Source organism: Aulonocara sp. 'chitande type north' Nkhata Bay, linkage group LG1 (genome assembly GCF_057382095.1).
Source record: "Aulonocara sp. 'chitande type north' Nkhata Bay isolate Kocher_YH1m ecotype deep benthic linkage group LG1, A_spYH_male_GT1.1, whole genome shotgun sequence".
NCBI lineage: Eukaryota > Metazoa > Chordata > Actinopteri > Cichliformes > Cichlidae > Aulonocara > Aulonocara sp. 'chitande type north' Nkhata Bay.
Genome location: NC_141344.1, coordinates 8,357,727 through 8,379,204, shown reverse-complemented (window position 1 = coordinate 8,379,204; position 21,478 = coordinate 8,357,727). Strand labels below are relative to the sequence as shown.

The following is a 21,478-nucleotide window of genomic DNA, read 5'->3' as shown; positions in this document are numbered from 1 at the left end:
GCTAAACCCACTGACTAATTGTACCCATCAAGTTCACAGTCCAGATAAATCCATTAATGTGAGTATGTAACAGTACAGCATGATTCAAACTGAGGTAAGGCTGGAGCAGTCAGTAGGAACAAATATTATCAAGAGTATATTATGGATGCAGAGTTGAAAAGCCTCTGGTTGGTGTTTAAATTACAGCTCTCCAAGAAGAAATAATCACTAGACGTCTCCTCCTCAACTCAGAGAAGATGACAAACACTTACATCAGTCTGTGGGAGGGAGCTGTAGTGACTACGAGTGGGTGGAGTAAAAACTGGGGAACTAGAATTAGGGTGGAGTAAATTTACAACGCTCAGCAAAGCAACCAATTGGAAAAGTCGTATCAAAGCCCAAGAACCTGCTAGAAAGGAAATGTTTGGGTTTTTTTCCCCTTTCTTTCATTTTTTTTCAAACCTTGTTATGTAACGTGGTTGCATATATATTTATATCAATTTTAGAATTACAGCCTAATGCATTAACTGAACTAACCATTACCCTCTGGATAAACATTTTAGCTACAGTCCCCTGCAGCTATTCAGTGCCTTGTTTATGGGCTCTTTAATGATATTTTATTAAAAGGGGAACATTGCCTGGCCACTGCATTACCCTCCTGGTGTCACAAACCTGTGGGTAATGAAGGTTACTGGCACCTTTCACTTTTTAATTATATATATATATATATATATAAAGAAACTGTCCTGTTCAAGTAATTGTAGTTCTGCTGTAATCAACTGAGTATGTCAGTATATTTGTGTGGCCCTTCAACTGACAATATTCACCTCTTATTTTTCCTTTCAAAATTCTCTGGTGTTACCATACACTATAAATACATTTAAAAAACACACATGCACAGTGAATTGGTTAGCAGTGCTGTGTACATTTGATAAACAAATATTTCACAATTTTATTTTCTTAACTAAAAAACAAAATTTACAGTGCCCTTACAGAGGAAAAAAAAACAACTTAAATTGACACATAAAACATATTTACATAATGTGGGTGAATTAAAAGATTTTACAGTGTTAGTACACAGACTTCTGTAAAGGATGATGACGATTTCACAGAAAATTGCCACTTAAATGCAGAGGATATCTCCAACACGGAAATCACAAGGAGCCGAGTTTGCTATTGCAGCACATTTCAAGCGTTTCAATATTTATCACAAACACAATCATACACCGATTGTTATCTGTTCTGCAACTGAAATCCAACTACATGCTGCAGGAAGAGACAGTTACACTACTTCCTTGTGGTTTACTACCCAATGCTGTTGTGAGACTATAGTAGCTTTCATTTATTAAACATATGAACTTTTATAAAATAAAATGTACCCCTGTTTGGAGAGTGTTCTTACAGGTGTGACCTGCACTGCTGAATGAATGTAGGTGAAGAAATAAAGTACATGCTGAAATAACTGTTCAGGTTGTCCACTGAAATGACAATCAATAAAAAAAAAAAAACGCCTTAAATCCCTTCTGCACATTCATACTTTCAGGATATAAATATCACCTTTCAATTTGTCCTTTGTGTGGTGACACTATAAAATTCTGCATGGCCATGGTTACCATTTGACCCCTATTAAGGCATTTAACTTGCAATAAGAGAGAAGCAATGCACAACTCCAATGGAAAAGCGTTGCTCCACAGGAAACCACAGGTACCTATCAGCAAGACAGAGCCTAACCACTAGTTAAGTCAAAGAAACTGGACAGAGGTAATTACCGGTTCCTTATACTCCTGCACAGCACCATCTGCGCAATCTCAACAGGACATGGACGCAGAATGATTGGGATCAATCTGATGGTTGTGTGGGTAGAATCATCATTTGTGTGATGAAGAAAACACTTCCTGCTTGTTAGCAGATGGGATGAAGATGTGTTACACAGCGAACTTAGCCAGCCAAATGTGCTAAGAACACAGCATCTCAGCTCTTCAGTCCTTTGAGAGTGAAGCAGTGTGAAGAGCAAAGCCAGCCATGTCCCCAGGGCTTTGCTTCAGATATAGAGAGAACCATCAACGGGTCCTACATAACCAACCCCTATTAGAAGGACGTCAATCAAAGTCCAAATGCCTAGGCCTCCAAAGCTGAACAGTTTGCCCAGACCCTCTCTCCACTGGCCCAGGTAAAACCGGTCCGCTCCAAAACCACCAAGTGTAATGCTATGGAAGGAACCAGAAAAAAAATAAGTTTCATCACATATCCTAATCAATAACGTGTCTTTACATTTCCATTATTTAAGCTTGTTGTAATGGTTTTAATATTACTGTCAGTTTTACCTGAGTGCTAATGCTGTTGACCATTTGTATCCACCAGTCCAGTTACAAAATAAACGTTTTGGAAAACGTCTTTTACCTAAAAAGAAGTGAAGACATAGTGAATGCTTTCATGCACAAACAAGCAAAATTTAAACAAGCTGACTGAAAATACAACAAACATTACATCAAAAATGTCATGTGGAAATTTAAATAAATCCTCGCCAATCAGCTGATCTTAATGCCAGCTCACATCCGCTGATGTGTTTCCATCCTGCTGATAATTCGCATATGGGGCTATCCTATTTAAGCAGCTTCAGCCTGCATACAAATGCTGCTGTGTCTGCAAGTAGCTTTGCAACCCACCCCAACCACAGCTTCTTCACTTTATGGTGTTTCTGACTTAAATGTCTGCTGTCACAGATGTTTTATTCTGTGAAGAGGTCCTGCTCTGCCGCTCTACCTGCCTGTGCGGTTTCCAAAAATGGCCAAGCAACCATAAGGGCTCTTTAGACAAAACCCAAACATAGCTCTACTGCAGATGAAATAACAATCATACTTTGACTAACATTGTCCTGACTGAATAGGAGTTTTCCTTTAATAGCAACCATGAATGAAAACCAGTTTAACTTCATGCTGTGGACAAAACAGTTGCTGCTCTAGACTGCATGACTTTAACTGACGACTTTAGAACCTAATTAGGCTTTATAGTGGATCCTTGATCATACCTAAGCAATGTACATGATCTAAGACATCACAGGTGGCATTGTAGCGCTTGCGTGGGCAAGAGACTGTCATACAATTGGTGGAGTTTGTGCAGCGATACTGGGAAGGGTCCAGCTGCCAACAGAACTGACAGATGATATTGAGAGAAAAATTGGTTTGCTGCTGTCCAGACTCTCCCTGTAAATACAAAGAAGAAAATAAATTTCACTACACAGCAATTCCCAAATTGAAGCCTTACTAACCCTCTTAACAAACAGATAAAGATGGTACAGAATTACTACAGACAAGAATATTTGACAATATTACTCACTATGCAGTGAACGCCTTTTTTGGGTCTACAGGTAAATAAAGTTGGTTTGCCATATGTGCACTTGAGATGGTAATCGCATTGAATGCAATGAGCTGGCAGGCGGTGACACAAACCCCCACTAGGACATTTGGATGTGTCTTCATCTGCAGGAAACACTACAAAAAGTCCACCACAAAGTTGCATTATCTATTTTAAGACATTTTCAAGCATGAATAATAAATATTTTGTGCAAAGTAAGCAGGCTTTCATTAAATCTGGCTGCTGGTGGTGGCAACAGGCTGTGACTTGTGATAACAGACTGTGGCGGCAAAATTAAAAATACTCCGCTTTCAAAGAGGGCAGGCCATTAAAGAGTCCTTGAGCAAAGCTATTTAGTCTTGATTGCTACATTATAGCTGCATGCTGGGCAGTAAAGGAAAACTGTTGCTGCTGTTGTTGAAAAGCAATTAACTTAACAAATTCTGGTTGAGATCAAGACTTTACTTAATGATATGCAGGTTAACAAAGAAAAAAAAACATGCAATACTTAGACAATGGAAATTAATTGTGTCTGAAGTAGGCAGTATTACTCTGATTTTGCACTGCATTTTATTCAGGTTCCCAGATAACATGGACATTCTTAAATATATGTAAAAACCTGCAGTTTACAATCTCATTACATACAGGAAATACAAATTTATAGTGATGCTCAAGCATGGGAAATAACCAACTTCAAATATGTCAAGTCCATCGCAATTGTATTTCTCCAAGCTTGGTTGTTTTTTTTTTTGTTTTTTTAATCAGTGCTGCTATGTTACAGCACAACTCAGCACCCCCAAGTCTCATGCTGTTTCCATCCTGTGTTCAGACTCAGAAATAATAATGTTGTATATAGAGCAGGGCGATATGGCCAAAAATATTTATCACGATATATATTTGAAAATTTGCGATAACGATATAACCGACGATATAATTGATGCGAGACAAAATACAACTCCACAACATTACTAGCGCAAAAAGACAACCTTCCATTTATTTTCACTTAAACAAGAAGCTGGTTTTTATGTACATTAAAGCTTTATAAAAATGTAACAGTGCAAATGCAAATTCCTTGCTGAAAGTTTAACCAAAAGGCATTTCCAGTAGAAATGGGCTGACATATCCTGAGCATAACCATGTATAATATCCACTGAAGTTAAAAAGAGGTGCTTTGCAACATTAAACTGCAGTGTGCAGTATGTATTTTTCGGACCATAAGGTGCACGGGATTATAAGGCACATTAAGCGAAACAAAGCAGTCAGATAAATCAAACTTTATTAAACTCATTCTTCTTGCTTCCTCCACTTCTGTACCATTGATTCATTAATGTTGAATTCTCTGGCAGCGGCTCTATTCCCATGTTGTTGCAGTCTATTAATGACTAACCTCATATTGTGGATGGATTATCTCAGTTGTTCTCCTGACTGAAGTTTGGTCCGTTTACAACATCCTGCCATGCGATTGCATTTGTCTCTAACCATGAAGAACCTTCACGTTAACTTTTATAAGTGGAAAAGTGTTAGTGTTCGTCCTCCAGCTTCACTGTTTATGTTATGCTAACATAGCTGTGTCGCTAGCGATCACGTAGCACATCATTATATACCAGCTAGCCCAACTTCAGTAACCCTACAAACGTCACTGCTGTTTAGTTTCCTGTCTTCATTTATGTTGGAAGTGATAGCAGAACTGTACGTTTGATTTTTTTCAGAAATCTCTCAGTCAGAACATGCAATATCATGCTTAGGTAACTAGCGAAACTAGCGAGCTAACTTCCGCTAGCTTCCTGCTAACGTCTAACTCCGTTAAATGTAATAACTTTAGTTTTCATGGATGCCTGGAAGTTAAACTTCATAGTTACACCTGGTAAAGCAGCAATGCTGATCGTTTTATTAAAGATGAAAGAATTTAGACAGTTTTTAACTCTAAGTGATGCTGCAGTGTTGTTTGACCTGAAGCATACGGAGTTTAGGACCCAGATTACTCCCAGATTTAAGAGCATCTTAGTCCGACAAATATGACAATAACAACGGCCGCTTGCATGTTCTGCAAAAAAATGTGCTTTGTCGTGTATCTGACGGACAAACACCAAACCAGTTCCACATCACGGAAGTTGCACCATTTTTACAAACCAATTCTGGTTCATCTGTTTCACTCAACAATCGGCCATGTGCGTATGAAAACAAAGGCACTGCGCATGCGCGTTTTACTCCCATTCTATCGCGATATTTCATTTTCCTATCGTTGCCTAACATTATACCGGTATTACCGTGAACGGTATAATATGGCCCAGCCCTAGTTGTATAGATGCTAAAAAGTGTCTAGGTCTACCCTTTCCCCCCCTTACAAATAAGACTGAATTAGGGAATTGATAAATAATCCTGATGTATGAGCAAAATCAATAGCAGCAGTGCTACAATGAAATCTTACCAATATCTTTAAGAAAATGTTACCTTTAAAATACATTTCAAATAATCCAGCATCAACCTGTGACAGGTGTGCCATGCTTTTTGCCCTAGAACAGCCTTCATCCCTCTAAAGAAAGGGGTTTGAGTTCAATTCATGAGGCATGAACTGAAAGTCCTGGTTAACAGGTTATTAATGGAAAACTGAGCTTGCTTACTGCTTAATAGAGCCGCATTTCTTTGTTGTTAAGTGCTATAAAAAATATTAAACAGAACGTCCTCTTGATGTACAAGTCACATCTTGTCACATAACTTCTTTATACAAATGAATCCTCAATTTCTATTTGAACCAAGCGAGGACTTGTTTTTCTAGCTTCATTTTGGACTACTATTCAAAAACTCACACTCAAAGATTTAAATTTGGAGTTCAGGAAACTCTAATAGTAACCGTTGTGAATGCGGCCCTTAGTCAATCTGTTTTTTAGTTTACAAACAGTAAACTAAAAACCACACAATATATAAATTCATTATTAATAAAAAAAAAAAAAAACAGTTAAATAAATAACGTTACAGTCAGTATGTTTAATTTTGATATTTACCTGAGGCTGCATCGGGGACCACCGGGCTAGTGATGAAAGGTCCATCTCTTGTGTAGTGGGTCTCAACATTAGTTGTGCTCAGGGAACCTGACAACAAAGCGGACAGGTCATATATGGTTGAACAGAAATTAGAAGTCTAAACACGCGTAAGCAGCTAGAGACACTGGTTTTTCTTTTAATAAAACGTGCTAATTATTGCTTTACAATAATTTTAGGAAGCTACTACACAGAAGCTACTCGCTGACATGTTCTGTCATGCTACAAATTAGCATAAACAATGAACTGTTAATTGTCATAGCTTAACTTGCATACGACACAATTAACAAAAGGTGTTTTTGTAAAATAAATGTTGAATCCGTGTTGCTCACTACAGCCAATGTTTTCATTGCTACCTAGCTAAATAAACCAGTGTTATGCTAACTTGCTAGCTAACCACCTCATGCTAATTCAGTTGGGGAAAGGTAACGACCAAAGCGAGATCTATAAGTGTATTATTGTAAGCATACCGTTAACACACTGTAACATAAGGTCCATAAACAATACAGCGATAATTCCGTAGCTTTTAAGGCACCGTCCTCTGTCCGGTCTCCAAATCTGACAGACACTAGCCATTGTTACCGCAGAGCTAAAGAGAGCTGCATTCAGGTCATGTAGGAAACTGGAGTGCTAATAGTCCTCTGATAGTTTCAAGCACGGAGATAGAGCAGTTTTTGTTTTGTTTTCTTTCTTTGTTTTAAATTAACAAAAATCACTAAAATAAAACCCCAAATAAGATCTGAAAATATTTTTCGTTTGAGGTCATTCTAATACAAATTAAAGGTTAGGCAATAGGGGAAAAAAGACTAAGAAGAAGAAGAAGAAGAGCCACTTTAATGTAAAAAAAAAAGTAAAAAGAAAAAAGCAAAACTATTATCAGGTTCTTTGGTTATTTAGTTAAAGCTGTGAACATGCAACGGAAATCATATTAAATTTCATATATATGGTGTTTGATAGAGGACTGCATTAGTTTAATCCTTTACCCATGACAAAATACATTGTGTATTAATGCCATTCCATAAATGCAGGACATTTTCTGCCAACCCATGAATTTGAAAATCTTGAAAAAGAATTTGAAAAAGGTCAGTCCTCTTTGAACTGTGTCAATGTGTCCAATTAAAGTGACCCTGTTATGTATATTACCAAAAGCAGACAAATTAATTTCAGGGTTTGCTGCCTTTATCTATACATCTACATTTTATTATTCAAAAGTCTCTGGAATTACACTGCTAGCATCCTTTTCTAAGAAAATACTAGGACCGATTTGCAGTCCTGTTACCAAACGTATAAAACAAACATTAAAAACATAAAATATTAAACATCACATTTATATCATAATCTATAAAGAAATCCAGCCATTTTAACTTCAACCTTGTTACTGCATCATACCGATAAAATAAAAACAAGCCTTGAAATAGTTACAGTAATCTTCAAAACTAACTGATCTTGTGACCTTAGTGTAAAACTAGAATAGAACTAAAGCTAAACAGAAATGTGCTATAATAAAAGTTTGAACCTTTCCCATTAAGATTGATGCAGCAAAAACCTTTCCCGTCTTCATCTTGCTACCCCTGGTGCATGTTTTAGCAACAACATTTTGGTCCGTTCTGTTTTATAAATTCTTAACTTTTTATGGAAATCACCTTTCTGGCGAGTCTATCACATTGTTCTGCATGCTGTGAGTTGTTAGAAAACAGTGAGGAAAACCATGGGTAAAATAAATTTTACCACCTGACACTGGTATGTTCCTGATTTGTTATTACATGCTGTATGAGGAGCTGGCTCAGTCTTGCTTATTACACAATAACAGCTGGAATTCCCATTATTGCCACCTATTAATCTACAGGCTTCATTCCAAAGCAACAGCATGATCAACAGTTATTACTTTGGAACAAATAAACTGATGAAGCATTAAAAAAAGTAAAAGAAAATTAACAAAAATGTGAAGACTGTCTCTACAAAATAAACCTATTGTAGTTTGTCATGATATCAAACTACTTAAAGATTAACATCTTCTGTTGTGAAAATAAAGAAACAAAGCACCCACATTTGGAGAATTTTTTTATTATTATTCCTGAATTTCCAGGCAGATCTTGGTGAAAATAGATTAGTGTAAAATTCACACAACTTTCATGTCTTCACGTCGTTTCCTTAAGTTATTGAGTAACTTTTCTTGAGATACACTTAGATTACCTTGACATAATTTCAAACCCACGCTACCTACAGTTTTCCCCCGTTCACTGACGATCACAAGAGCACTGCAGAGTAGTTGTGCAGGCCCAGTCATTACATCCACTTACAGAGTATCAGTTTATTTTGTCTGCACTTTCCCAAAAACCATCTTGTGTCCCTTGTTGCCGTTTCATGTTTGAAGTATTAAAATCCAAGCTGTGCCTAGATCAGAACTCCTCTTCTGCATTTTGACAGCGAGACTGTTTGAGCAGGGTCAGGCGTGCCATCACCTCGGACACCGGTAGTTCTCCGTGGACTTTGTTGTCCCTTGTGCGCACATTGACACTGTTAGTCATCTTCTCCTTCTCTCCAACCACTGCCAAGACACAAGACAACAACAACTTTACACGGGCCAAGTTTCACCACACACTCCCACTTTGCGTGCTGAATTTGTCAGCTGTTGGTGGTTAACCAGCTTGGAGGTCTGTTTGGCTTCTAATCAATCAATTAAGAATGTTTATTTTGATGACTTTGACAGATTTTCACTTATTCTCTTCCTTCACTACATCCAAAAATCTTCTGTGACACACCTCTTTTCTCCTTCCTGTTAGCTCCATATTCAAACACCCTTTGATAATGTATCCACTATCCCTCCTCTGAGAATGTCCAAATCATCTTAACCTTCAATCTTTAACTTTCTTTCCAAACCGTTCAATTTGAGCTGATCCTTTGTTGTACACATTTCTAATCTTGTCCATCCTGGTCACTCCCACTTGAAATCTTGGCTCGACTGCCTCCAGCTTAGCTTCCTATCTTTTTTTTTTTGGGCCACCATCTCCAAACCACACAAAATGGCAGCTCTCACTAACATCTTGTAAACATATCCTTCCACAAATCACCCCTGACCCTCGACTCCCTCAACTCTGCCAGCACTTTCTTCTTCACTTGTATTATGTATTGTCCATTGCTTTGAATAGTTGACCCCAGATATTTAAACACATCCCCCTTCACTACCTCTACTTTCCTTGCATCTTTACTGTTACAAAGGTCAAACTCCTGCCTGACCTCATTTGATAAAATGTCCATCACCAATAACAACAAGAAGGCCTCAGAGCTGATCCCTGATGTAATCCCACACTCAATCTTAAACACATCTGTCGTACTCTTACTGCACACCTCACCAAGGTCTCACTGTGCTCATACATGCCCTGCACCTCCCTCACATAAGTCTCTAGCACTTGAACAGTAAAGTTTCAGGCATTTTATTCTTATCCATTAAGCAGGATCTGATCATCACAAATTCATTCTGAAGCAAGACTATGACCTCAAGCATTCTGACAAAGAACCACTTTTCCTGACCAGAAGAACAATGAGTCCTGCAGCAGATGGCCTGGCCCCCACAGGGCTCAGAACCAACATTAGTGATTCAGTTTGGGAAAACATGAAGAGACAGAAGACACTGACACAGCCTAAATCCAAAGAACTGTGGAGAATTTAATTTACTTTGTACCGTGTTAAACTATGGACACATCGTTTTCACTCACTACAAATGTACAAGCATCCTCATTTACCCGTTATAGACCACACCTTTGTACAGTTTGTTACTTAATGATCTAACTTGGGGTTTTTATTTTTCCTCACCAAGAATGAAGTTATACTGTGCCAGCTGAGCATTGCGGATTTTCTTGTTTAGAAGGCAGCTGGAGTCCAGATCAGCATCTGCCATAAAACCAGCTTCTGTAAACTGCTTACACACCTGACATGTAGAAATTGTATTTGTTAATGTTCAGTACATTTCAAGAACTTTCCATACTTATTGTCATTAACTACTGCATTACAAGAAAGAAATAATCAGAGACTAAGGCCACAATGGGGAAGTCATACCTTCTTTGCGTAATCCTCACAGGATGGGTTGACAGGCACTAACATCACCTGACGTGGAGAGAGCCACAGAGGCCTGGTGGAGGGTGAAACATGGGTATTACAACTTTCACATAGTGAACGATAGAAACATGACATGATCTGTTTCCTCAACAAAAAGGAGCTAAAATCATGATCTGAGGAGGTAAAAATCATGCCATAGTTGGAGAGCTGTTAGTGACAATACAGGTAGAATTTTATAGTAAGCCAAGATGCCTACAATAATTATAAAGACCAAAACATATTTCTAAATAAAAGAAAGATCAAAGCAGTGGGTCATAATAGCACTGTATGTTAGTAGTTTTAGTAGGCCCATTGTGCTTATTGCCATCTCTATTTTGAACTCTAGTAAAATAGCTTTGCATAACTAAAATTGGGCTTCATGATCATCATTTGCCTGAAATAAGCAGTTTTAGCTCCTTTGCCTCCTTTTTAGACAGCTCTCTCCAGATTGGGCCAATCTCACAAATAGCTGGTTTGAACATCAGGTAGGTGGGGCTTCTGGTCTTACAGCCAGATGTGTGCCTGGGATCACCACAGGACAACTGAATGCTTGAAGACTGAACTGCTGGCTCACCAGGACTGCCATTTAAAATTTTAACCTTGTTTAATATGAGCATCCACTATTGTGACAGAAAGTACCAAAAATAATGGGTGTTGAATACAAAAGTAACCAAAACAACACATTACCATTTCCCTGCATAGTTCTCTGTCAGAATGGCAATCATCCTTTCCACTGAGCCTAAAATGGCACGATGGATAATGACTGGTCTGGATTTGTCATCCCCATCTTTTCTGTAATTGTAGCAAAAGAAACAAAAATAAAAACACTTATGTTAAATATGGTTGAATAAAAACATTTTGATGTATTGTTATATACACACTGACTTAGCAGCTCAAACTGGTTTTAATGTCAAGCACTCTTTTATTATTAACCCTGCAATCATTCTCATACCTTCCCATTGTCTTTCCAGAGACAATACTTTTCTGACACAGACGTCTATACAACTATAAACACCATTTATCCATGCACTGCCTGCTGTCTATTGCTGCACAGCACGTGTATAATTTTCCCCATGGTGTGTATATTAATTGAAGTTCCCTGTGAGTCTATAGCCTGCCACCTGCACAATGAGTTCAGATTTGCATAGAGCAGCACAGGCTGAGACATCTTATCCAGGAGGGGCTTAATGCGTAATCCTTGGCGCTGTAAAGCACACAGACTCAGCAGTGTGTCAATATTTTTATTAGGTGACTCACCCCACAAAGGTCAGATTGAAGCGGATGGGCAGCTGGAAGTCCAGCTGAATGGTTGCGCACTGGTGGTAACGTCCAATAGCATCTTTGATCTTAATGTCAATCTGCAATAACACAGAAAGAATTATACTTCTTTCCAGACCACAGAAGGAGATTCAAACTGAGCCAGTGTTTGGAAGGAGTTTAAAAAAAATGAAATAAAAAGATTCATTCAGAACCTTGGGTCCATAAAAAGCACCGTCACCAGGGTTCAGTCTCCATGGCTCTCCAAACTCATTCAGGCTGTTTTCCAATTGCTGTCAAGTATGAGGTAGAGGTTAGCATGTACTTTAAACAATACAAGGCAATTACTGTAAATCACGCCAAGTAGAACTACAGTAAAGTCCATACTTGGGTATAGAGTTCAGTTTTAATTGGTGCTCTTATGCAATTTATAGCTGGACACTCGAAGGAATCAAGCCAAGAAAATGAGTAATGTCTTTTTTTGACAACACACCACCCACAGACAATCATGAAACTTCACAGATTTGACACTACTACTGCATAATTACATGGCAGGAGACCGATACTATCATCCAGAGTAGTTCTGTGTCAACATGAGCTTTTATTTGCTTAAATCTCTGCTATCCCTTTAGATTTATAATTCAGTAGTTGGATTTCCCTTTTTCACACGATTAACTACTTAAACTGTGACTCATGACACAGTTTACCTTCTCAGCTTGATTCCACACAGCAATGTCACCCAAATACTTGTCTGGGCGAGTGGAGAGGTGAAGCTGGAATGAGAATCCAAATACATCGTAAACACAGCGGAGGAAGTCCAGACAGCCCTTCATCTCTGACTCGATCTGTTTGAAAAAACATATATACACATATGACTCAGCATTTAGGAAATGACTCATAATAAGCAGGTACGTGTTTTTAAAAGATGTTTTTCACATCTTGTTAGAAGCAAAAAACATCCCACAGAAATGTTAAAAACTACTGATGTTGTGACCTGATCCATTGTGCAGAAAATGTGAGCGTCATCTTGCTGGAAACGGCGCACTCTGGTCAGCCCGGTTAGTGTTCCTGACAACTCGTTTCTGTGTAGGACCCCAAAATCTGCCAGCCTCAGCGGAAGCTCTCGCCATGAGCGAGGCCTGTGGCTGAACATCAGACTGCAGGAAAACCAAATTAAATTACTTATATGTATGAAGTAATGTGTGCGATTTTGATATACAAATTGAGAAGGAAAACAAAAAAAAACAAAAAAAAAAAAACAGTATTTCTTTCCTGAGAGCTCTACATTTACCAGTGCCCGGGGCAGTTCATTGGCTTCAGAGCAAATATGTCATCTTCCACGGAGAAGGAGAACATATTTTCGCTGTAGTGCTGCCAGTGGCCAGATGTCTCCCACAGTTTGCTGTTATAAATGTTGGGGGAGGCTACTTCCTGAAAGCCTCTTCTCCAGTACTCATCCTAGAAAAACAACAAACCACATTGGCTAAACACACCATTTAGGCTGCACAGGTACTCAACTGAATCATGACTTCTGGCATGCAACCTTAAGCTGCAACAATGGAAATCACATTGTGTGGGCTGTATTTATCCATTTGTTGCCATTAAGCAAAACATTTAACAGGCTGTTGAGCTGTTTAGCAGCCAACAGTACAAAGACACTAACTGGAAGAATTTCTGTCAATGTGCAAAACTGTGAATACCAAAAAGGAAGTTGCTGAAAAAGAAAATGCTTGCTCACTCAGCTTTCCTAGTATTATTTACCAGAAAATGGAGAATTTCAAAACCTGGAAATAAATGAGTGCATGTACTGAAATACTCATGACACTTCAGTCATGAGCTGGGTTCCCTGCAAAGTAACTTCTGACTATTAAATGTTTTGGTGAGATCTTGGAAAGGGAAATGCATAGCATGCTGGTATAATTTTCTCTGCAGTTTTAACAGCTATAAGTGATGTGATAATGATCTTACACCCTGTCTGTGCAATGTATGAGTTTGTCTTGGCATGGCTTGGTTTGGGGGTGTGTGCTGCGAAAGTCTTCAAGATGTTAGCATGTCTTTCCAAATACACCACGGAGACAAGTTCCTGTAGAGTCAGTGAACTTGTCTGAGCAGTTGAAGTTACGCTGAAATCTGAAGACTGAACTTTAAAGACCTTTTGAGAACTTCCAAATGTAGAGAATCTGCAGCTTCAAAAGTACTATTAATTTTCCTACTTTGACAACATGTGCAGAGAGGACTGGATACAGCTATTATCTTCAACTAAATGTACAACCCCAATTCCAAAATGTTGGGAAGCTGTGTAAAATTTAAACAAAACCCAACTATCTGTATGGTAGTACAATGTAGAAACTGAGAAAACGTACCACTTTCAAAAAAAAAAAAAAAAAAAAATACTGTCTCCTTTTGAATTTGATGGTATCAACATGCCTCAGTCCCTTGCATACAGAAAAGTCTCCAGACTAACAGACTCAATCTTCTGATATTATGCGCTGCAGATTAGATACTCAAAGTCTTTGCAATTTGTTGTTGGAGAAAATCATTTTGAAATTGTTTACTTCTGAGGAACTCTGTTGCTCCAAGATTCTCTTACTGTTGTCAGTTAACTAGTTGCAAAATATTCACCCAGCTCTTTTTTTTGACCACTTTGTTTTCCCACCTTTTGACACTTGTTGCTTAAATTTAAATTGAGCAAATATTTTTCATGAAATAGTAAGGAGGTCTCAATTTAACAATTGGATATGTCGTCAATGATATATTGTGAATACAATACGGGCTTGCAAAAGACTGTATTCTATTTTTATTTGCATTTCACACATCTTCCCAAAATGTTCAGAATTAAAGAGTTTATGTACCATTCAGTTTGACCTATATTTAGGTAAAAGGGCCTTCATAAGGACCAGGCCACATTTCAGATTACGCACTGTCAGGGTCCAACCAAAGTTTTCTGAAGCTCTGAGGTATTGATGAACAAAGCTGAACAAAGCTTTTCACTTGGTGTTACTGTTAGAGAATTGTGGATAAATATGATTGTCATTGTGCAAGATGATTAGATCGTTAACAGGACGATTAGATCTTTAGCATGAATGCTGACTTCTGTTTCCTACACAGACACACATACACATATCACCGATCACATCACATGCTCATAGACACACATCAGATGTTCTCTTTTGCAGACACACATGACACATGTTCACATGTGAGTGTTTTATCTGTTGCATGATTAATGAGATGTTTGTGTGACCACAGAGTTAATAAAAGGCTGCAGGGGAGGCTGGCTCTTTGGAGTTGTCTGGGACCAGGTGAGGAGCTTGCAGCTCCAAGACCCTGGTCCAATCTGCTCCCCTTGCAAGTTAAAATGGATCGAGCTCTGTCTTGCTTTGTTCATGGGAATAAGTCTCTAAACCAGTGGGGCCTGCAAAGTGCAGACCTAACAGTTACGCTACTTATTTTTGAGCTTCTGTGATTGGAAAAGTCACAGCGAGTGGTCTGCAAGCCATTGAGAAGGCAATCACGATTGCTACTCTGAAAATGCAAAGCACAGTCGTCATGGACTGTAAAATGATTGTAAGGGTTTCTGTGGTTCAGTAAAGTCCTTCCAACCAAAACTTTACTGAGACAAACGATCCTAAAAGTCGACACAGTGTAATATGAAAACAATGTATATATGAATACTCTGGATCTGAGGCATACAATTATACACAAACAGTAATGATCCAAGCATTGACCTTAAACACTGCTTCACATCTACTGAGCTTGTAATACTGATATTCAGTTAATATTATCTGAATGTTCCTATAACATTTTCTCAAAATGATAAAGATATTGGAGATAAAATAAGCATTTGGCTGTATCTCCTACCCTGATGAATTCTGTCAGTGTGTGGTAGATGTAAGCTCCCCGTGGCATGAAGAAACAACTGCCTGGGCTGAGATCATGGAAGAAGAAGAGCTCTTGGTCCTGTGAAGCAGACAATTATAAAAATGATTTCATATCATCATTATCTGCAGGTACAGCCAGGAATAAACTCCATGCACAGCAGACCATCTGTCAGTGAATGACTGCCCACAACCTAACAAGAGAACAGAATAAACTTTTATCAAAAAGACTTAAGACACAATTTAATCACTATGGTAAGCACTGTTAAATCCAATTGAATAAATATTGTATTAATGACAATAAACTTTGCACTTTCCTTTGAAAAGAGGCTGTGAGATTTCAGTTTCTTGGCACTTACTTCTAGAAAGACCCCAATTACAGACCAATTTGAAATTCAAATCATGCAAAGGATTAAAGGAATGGTTTCTTATGAAAAAACACACACAGATACACACCCTCATCTCTATGTGTGCCAAAACATATTTGAAGAGTTTTGTTAAATTAACACATTAAGACCAGCTACTGCATTACAAGAATAGACTGTAGTAAGAGATTTAAAATGTACTGGGTCCATGCTGAACTATAAAAATAAAAAAAGAAAAAGGGAGGGGGGGGGGTGTCAAATTAGAAAAATACCACCGAACACCGTCTTTAAACACAACATGTCACTTTTGCCGCCTCCCTCCAACTGGCTTTGACAGCCTTATAGCTTGTGTTTAATATGGAAACTGCGTTGTAATAAGTGCTGATTGAGGTGTTGCCGTCTGTGTCTCCCATGCTGGGTAACCACCTGGGGCACTCTGATGACTCACTCACACTTGTTCTGAATGTGCCAATGTGAGGAAACACAGTGCCCTCAGCTGGTACATAGCAGCAACAGGCGATCTGGTTTTCAAGTGAGAAACCTCACATTCGATCAGTCTTGTATGGCACTGAAAATATAGAGAAGCTGAGAAATCGGTTTGGCAATGAGTTCTGCTTGCTGGATTACATAACAAGAGAACTCCTCTTCAACCTCTCAAATAAATGCATTTCATTTCCCATTTCTTGTGTGCATGTTCACAGTTAATGCTTGTAGTGTTGGTCCAGGTTTGTTTCAGTGTTTTGACACGTCTATAGAACCACCGAAACAAACTAGTGAAGAAAAACTTCTACAAAAACCTGAAAGTGGATCTGTTTGCCATCACATTACATAATTACAAATTAAATTGCACTTAGTACTGGGTTTAGGATTTGGTTTTAGGCCTGAGTCAACTAGGCATGCTAAAACACTACTGCCTACAATGACTCACTTTTCCAATCTTGCGATGGTCTCTGTTCTTGGCCTCCTCCTGAAAACGTTCCCATTCCTTCAACATCTTTGAGTCTGGGAAGGATATCCCATAGAGCCTCTGCAGAGTCTCCATGTCAGAGCGTCCCTCCCAGTAGGTGGAAGAGTTCTGATGACAGAATTAAAAATGCTTTTTGACTCAGTTTGTTAGGTGCTTAAGCCTATGACAACATTTTGAAAAATCCCTACAGTTTGCATACAAGTAATCCCTCCAAATCTTTGGTGTCAGACAGGATTTTTTTCCTACTTTGCACCTAAATAGTGCATTCTATATTCCCAGTTGGAATTTGATTCTAAAGCGCCCTCTCAAGTCCAATTTCCTACTCAGAAAGTCAGAGCAGACTCAGCAGCCCAGAGCTATCAAGCCAAGATGGCAGGACTGCCCATAAAGGGTAGTAAAACTTAATCTATACCGTCACTGTTATTTATTTGCGACTTACCCAGAGCATTGATCGGGTTCCATCTACGAATGTGCAGCAGCATAGTGCTGCATTGCTCTACCTTACTAAGAACCAAAACAAATCTTGATTTTCCTCGCTTTTTTCTGGAATCCGCTAACAAGTTCTGACATCCCAGTTCCAAGGTATCTGGAACACAGCACCAGTGTGATGCTGTAGAGGGTGTATTCTTGCTATAGTCATCTTGGGCATAAAGATTTTGCTGTTAAAACCTTCTGTTCTTTACAAAACTGTGAATTAGATGAAAACGGACTTGAAGGGAAAGGCTTGGTTGATCTCAGACAATCTCAGATCTTATTTTTAACTGTGAAGCATGCAAAGATCTCTACTAGAGTCCAAGAACAAAAATATGGAGTTGGAAATACCTTGTAGATCTTCATGGCCTTGATCTTGCCTGTATGTCTGACATGTGGACCTCTGCACAGGTCAATCAAGGGTCCACATCTATCAAAGAATTGTGACTTACAACAGTTAGCATTACAAGAAAATAAAACTTTAAAAATAATAACAGTAACACAGTGGACATTTCAAAAACACAGCAGTTCAAGTTAAAAATAAACATCTTACCTATAGACTGTAGTAGTTGGGGTGGTGACTTTCTCATTGAGAATGCGGCATTTAAATTTGTTGTACTGGAAGATGGAAACGGTTGGGGTTAGTAAGATATATAAGTCTAAGCAGAAGCAGAAGACACCAGTCTTACCTCTTTCACTCACCTTAAACATTTTTAGTAGTGTCTCCTTGCTGACTTCAAGTCTCTCAAAGGGCTGTTTTTCCTTCACCACAGCTTTACATAAAGATTCCAGGTCCCCAAACTCCATGCTGGACACACCTCTGGAAACAGCAAACATATTAAAAAGGACTCTAGGGAAAGGGACAGCCAACTGGCACAGTAATCTGGATGACATGTGGGTCAAAATCAAAACCCAAGAAGTAGAAACCATCACAGCTCACATCAAGTCAGTAGATGGGAAAATTAAGTTCATCTGGGAAGATACAAAGGACTCCTCGATGTGCACATTGAGGAGAATGCATTGAGGAGTGCAGCATTGATGTTTACCAGAAACCCCCCTCTCGAACACAAACTTTGAGTAATCAGGACCCTGCAACACCAGGCAGAAAACGTTTCCTCTAAGCCAGAAGGGAAAATGAAGGCGCGCACACACACACACACACACACACACACACACACACACACACACACACACACACACACACACACACACACACACACACACACACACACACACGAGAATCTTCTCCAAGCACAACATCCCAGTGTACTTCAGACACAGCCACACACTCAGACAAAAAAACAGGTTCATCCCAAGGACAAAACACCCAAACACATACTAAACAACATAGTGTATATGCTGTGCAGTGCAGCAAGGAGTGCTCAGACCTCTACATTGGAGAAACCAAACAGCCACTCTATAAACCCATGGCACAACAAGAAGAGCCACCTCAACAGGACAAGACTCAGCTGTACATCTGCATCTGAAGGATAAAGATCACTCCTTTGAGGATGCCAATGTTTTCATTTTGGACAAAGACAGATTGTGTAAAAGAGGAGTGAAAGAAGCCATCTATGTCCACTGTGAACAACCATCCTTGAACAGAGGGGGTGGCTTATGACACCAACCGTCTGTAACCTATAATCCAGTTTTGAGATCCCTTCCCAGACGCCCACTCACATCTTGTGTCAATTGATCTCAATAAGTCACATGATAGGGTGAGGCAAGGTCTCGCAGTGGTTTCACCTGCAACCTCTGCTGATAATGACCCACACCTTGGCTCATGTGATTAGGCACATGATCAATACTGGGCCAACAATCCTCTTAAGGGACAACTCCCAATAGCGCTTAAAATCTGGAACTCTCCACCAACTGGTCTTAGAACTGAAGCAGCTTCTCAGGTGAGAGGTGAAACGTCTTCAAGAAACTCGAAGTCTAGCCGCTTTTCATTTCAAGCTCCTTATATTAAGGGACTCAAGGTTAGTCAAGTCTGACATGAGGATGCTGTGGACCACCAGTCTATAATAAAAATCTCAAATGCATACACATGAATAATGATGATTATTGGCATGATTAATGCCAAAATGCCATACCAGAACATTCAAACTCGAATACAAAAAAAAAAAAAAAAAATGTATGGAAATATTGAGCTATTAATGGCAATACTTGCTCACTTTTGTCCATCCAGGAACATGTCGTAGTAGAAACCGTTTTCTATGGGAGGTCCATAACATAAACAACCCCCATAAAAGCGCTCCATTGCCTCCCCCAGGATGTGAGCACTGGAATGCCAATACACCTAGGGATTAAATAACATTAACATTCTTGTGAGAAAAAAAAAAGTAGTTACAGTAACTCAGTGTACGTTTATGGATGCCCTCATAAGTTTGTTTTGTACAATATTGAAAATATTTAAGAATAAAATTCATTGAATGATCTCAGAAACTGATTTGCAGTGCATTTATGTTGTGTCCCGCCAAATTCTGTATTTACAAACAATATTAAATAATTATTGACAACTTTAAAGGTTTAAGAGTACTCACAGCCTGAGCGTCCTCATTGTCAAAGCGCAAGATCTCAAGTGAGCAGTCCTGCTCAAGAGGCCTGTCCAGATCCCACAGTTCCCCATTTACCCGAGAAATCACAGCATTGTCAGCAAGACCCTGACTGAAAGACAAATGCAAATCTGTGTCAGCGGTTTCTCTCATTATGATAAAGCATGAGAATTAAGAATATTTGCAGAAAAAAAGCATAAAGAACACAGAGGCAACATTCTCTGTTGTTATTATTAGTAAATACCCACATTAAGTAACACAATTATTAGCTGATTATTAGTGATGAAATCAGTGGTACTAACCTGATATTACAGGCCAGCTGATATGGAGTAGTGACCCAAGCTTTGCCCTCCACCTTTCTCCCATCTGGGAGCTCCACTGTAATGGGCTTACGGTCTGCAGCTTTTTTTGACTGCAGGGCATCGCTCTCTCTCTTTAGTTCCTCATAAAGACTGAGACGCTCTGCAATGTATTCAGGCCAGGGACTCAGCTGAAGCAGATAAAAAATAAAATAAAAACAATCGAAGTCAAGAAATTGTCCACACTTTGGTATCAGCGTTTGGATGAACAGGATAACTTGCAGGTCCTGTGATCAGCACCTCTTTCATGCCTCCATCTCCTTGCACCTTGTCGTGTTTCTTCCCTTTCTTGTTCCCATCACCTGTTTTTGTACTCACAGTTGCCACCTGTTAATCAGAAAAGAGTGTGCTTCTTCAAACCTGCAATGTCCTCTTATCACGATTTCTGCCAAGCCACATTATCAGCCTATTCACCGCTTAAAGAGTGCAAACACATGGGCTTGACTAGGGTTGCTATTTCTGGAAATGGGGTAGCATAGCTTGCCATTTCACGGGACAGAGGCCCGCTACTCATAACGACACAGGACTACTACGGCTCACAGCTTACTCATATTACAAAAAAACCGATTTAAACTACACCGGTCTGTATAATTACCTTGTTATTGTCAGCTCGGTTGTTTGTCTGCTGAGGTTTGGTGGTATTTTTCTGCGGAGCTTTGTCACACTTGGCTCCTTGTTGCCTCTTGCCCCGCGCCTCCTCCAGCTCCAACTCCGCCTGAAGACCCCGCCGGAGGTGCAGCAGCCGATACCTGAGCTTCTCATTCTCCGTCCGCAGGTTCTCCAGCTCCGGAGAGACCACCGCGAGACCGGCGGCGTCTAGACCTTGACCCAGTCCATCCCGGAGCGTGGATATTTCCCTGGTGAGGAGCAAAATTTGCTCCTCCTGGGCGGCCAAACGTGCAGCCAAGCACTCCGCCATCTTTAAATGACCACCAATGACAGCTGACTTCCGCTGAGCTTTTATAGAAAATAAAAGCCTCGACTCCAAATTGTGGTAAAAGGACAAACCAAAAAAATGATCTATCTCTAACCAAATTAGATTTGATATAGAGTTTTACATGTTTTACATTAATACTAGGTTAAAAAAAAGGATTTATTCAGTTTTAAGCAGATCTTTTAACTGATCTCCTCGAGAAGTGAGTAATATTTTTGTGGGTGTT

At 39.2% G+C, this 21,478-nt stretch overlaps 2 protein-coding genes across 2 annotated transcripts; both read right to left on the bottom strand.

Moving 5' to 3' along the window:
* Positions 1 to 884: 884 nt before the first annotated feature.
* On the bottom strand, positions 885 to 7,105 carry tm2d3 (TM2 domain containing 3). The gene is made up of 6 exons (XM_086258038.1): positions 6,842 to 7,105; positions 6,336 to 6,422; positions 3,316 to 3,470; positions 3,008 to 3,182; positions 2,304 to 2,379; positions 885 to 2,186 (listed from the first exon to the last, which is right to left on the bottom strand). Exons 1-6 carry the CDS (start codon positions 6,945 to 6,947, stop codon positions 2,021 to 2,023), a joined length of 765 nt encoding a protein of 254 aa, XP_086114164.1. The 5' UTR covers positions 6,948 to 7,105; the 3' UTR covers positions 885 to 2,020.
* A 1,314-nt stretch (positions 7,106 to 8,419) lies between these two features.
* On the bottom strand, positions 8,420 to 21,257 carry tars3 (threonyl-tRNA synthetase 3). Its single transcript, XM_086315482.1, has 19 exons — positions 20,914 to 21,257; positions 20,559 to 20,645; positions 20,262 to 20,449; positions 19,948 to 20,071; positions 19,579 to 19,703; positions 18,107 to 18,224; positions 17,958 to 18,022; positions 17,756 to 17,834; positions 16,895 to 17,041; positions 15,585 to 15,683; positions 13,015 to 13,181; positions 12,718 to 12,880; positions 12,431 to 12,568; positions 11,939 to 12,016; positions 11,724 to 11,824; positions 11,154 to 11,258; positions 10,428 to 10,500; positions 10,185 to 10,299; positions 8,420 to 8,919 (listed from the first exon to the last, which is right to left on the bottom strand). Exons 1-19 carry the CDS (start codon positions 21,235 to 21,237, stop codon positions 8,771 to 8,773), a joined length of 2,445 nt encoding a protein of 814 aa, XP_086171608.1. The 5' UTR covers positions 21,238 to 21,257; the 3' UTR covers positions 8,420 to 8,770.
* Between the last annotated feature and the right edge of the window lie 221 nt (positions 21,258 to 21,478).

Excerpts from the sequence above, each read along its gene's own strand:
- tm2d3 (XM_086258038.1), bottom strand. The coding sequence starts at position 6,947 with ATGGCTAGTGTCTGTCAGATTTGGAGACCGGACAGAGGACGGTGCCTT. Across the intron at positions 3,183-3,315 it reads AAAAAGGCGTTCACTGCATA|GGAGAGTCTGGACAGCAGCA; the intron begins GTGAGTAATATT and ends TTGTATTTACAG. Across the intron at positions 2,380-3,007 it reads AGATCATGTACATTGCTTAG|GTAAAAGACGTTTTCCAAAA; the intron begins GTATGATCAAGG and ends ACTTCTTTTTAG.
- tars3 (XM_086315482.1), bottom strand. The coding sequence starts at position 21,237 with ATGGCGGAGTGCTTGGCTGCACGTTTGGCCGCCCAGGAGGAGCAAATT. Across the intron at positions 20,646-20,913 it reads ACCGAGCTGACAATAACAAG|GTGGCAACTGTGAGTACAAA; the intron begins GTAATTATACAG and ends TCTGATTAACAG. Across the intron at positions 17,042-17,755 it reads AGGCCATGAAGATCTACAAG|AACTCTTCCACCTACTGGGA; the intron begins GTATTTCCAACT and ends TTCTGTCATCAG.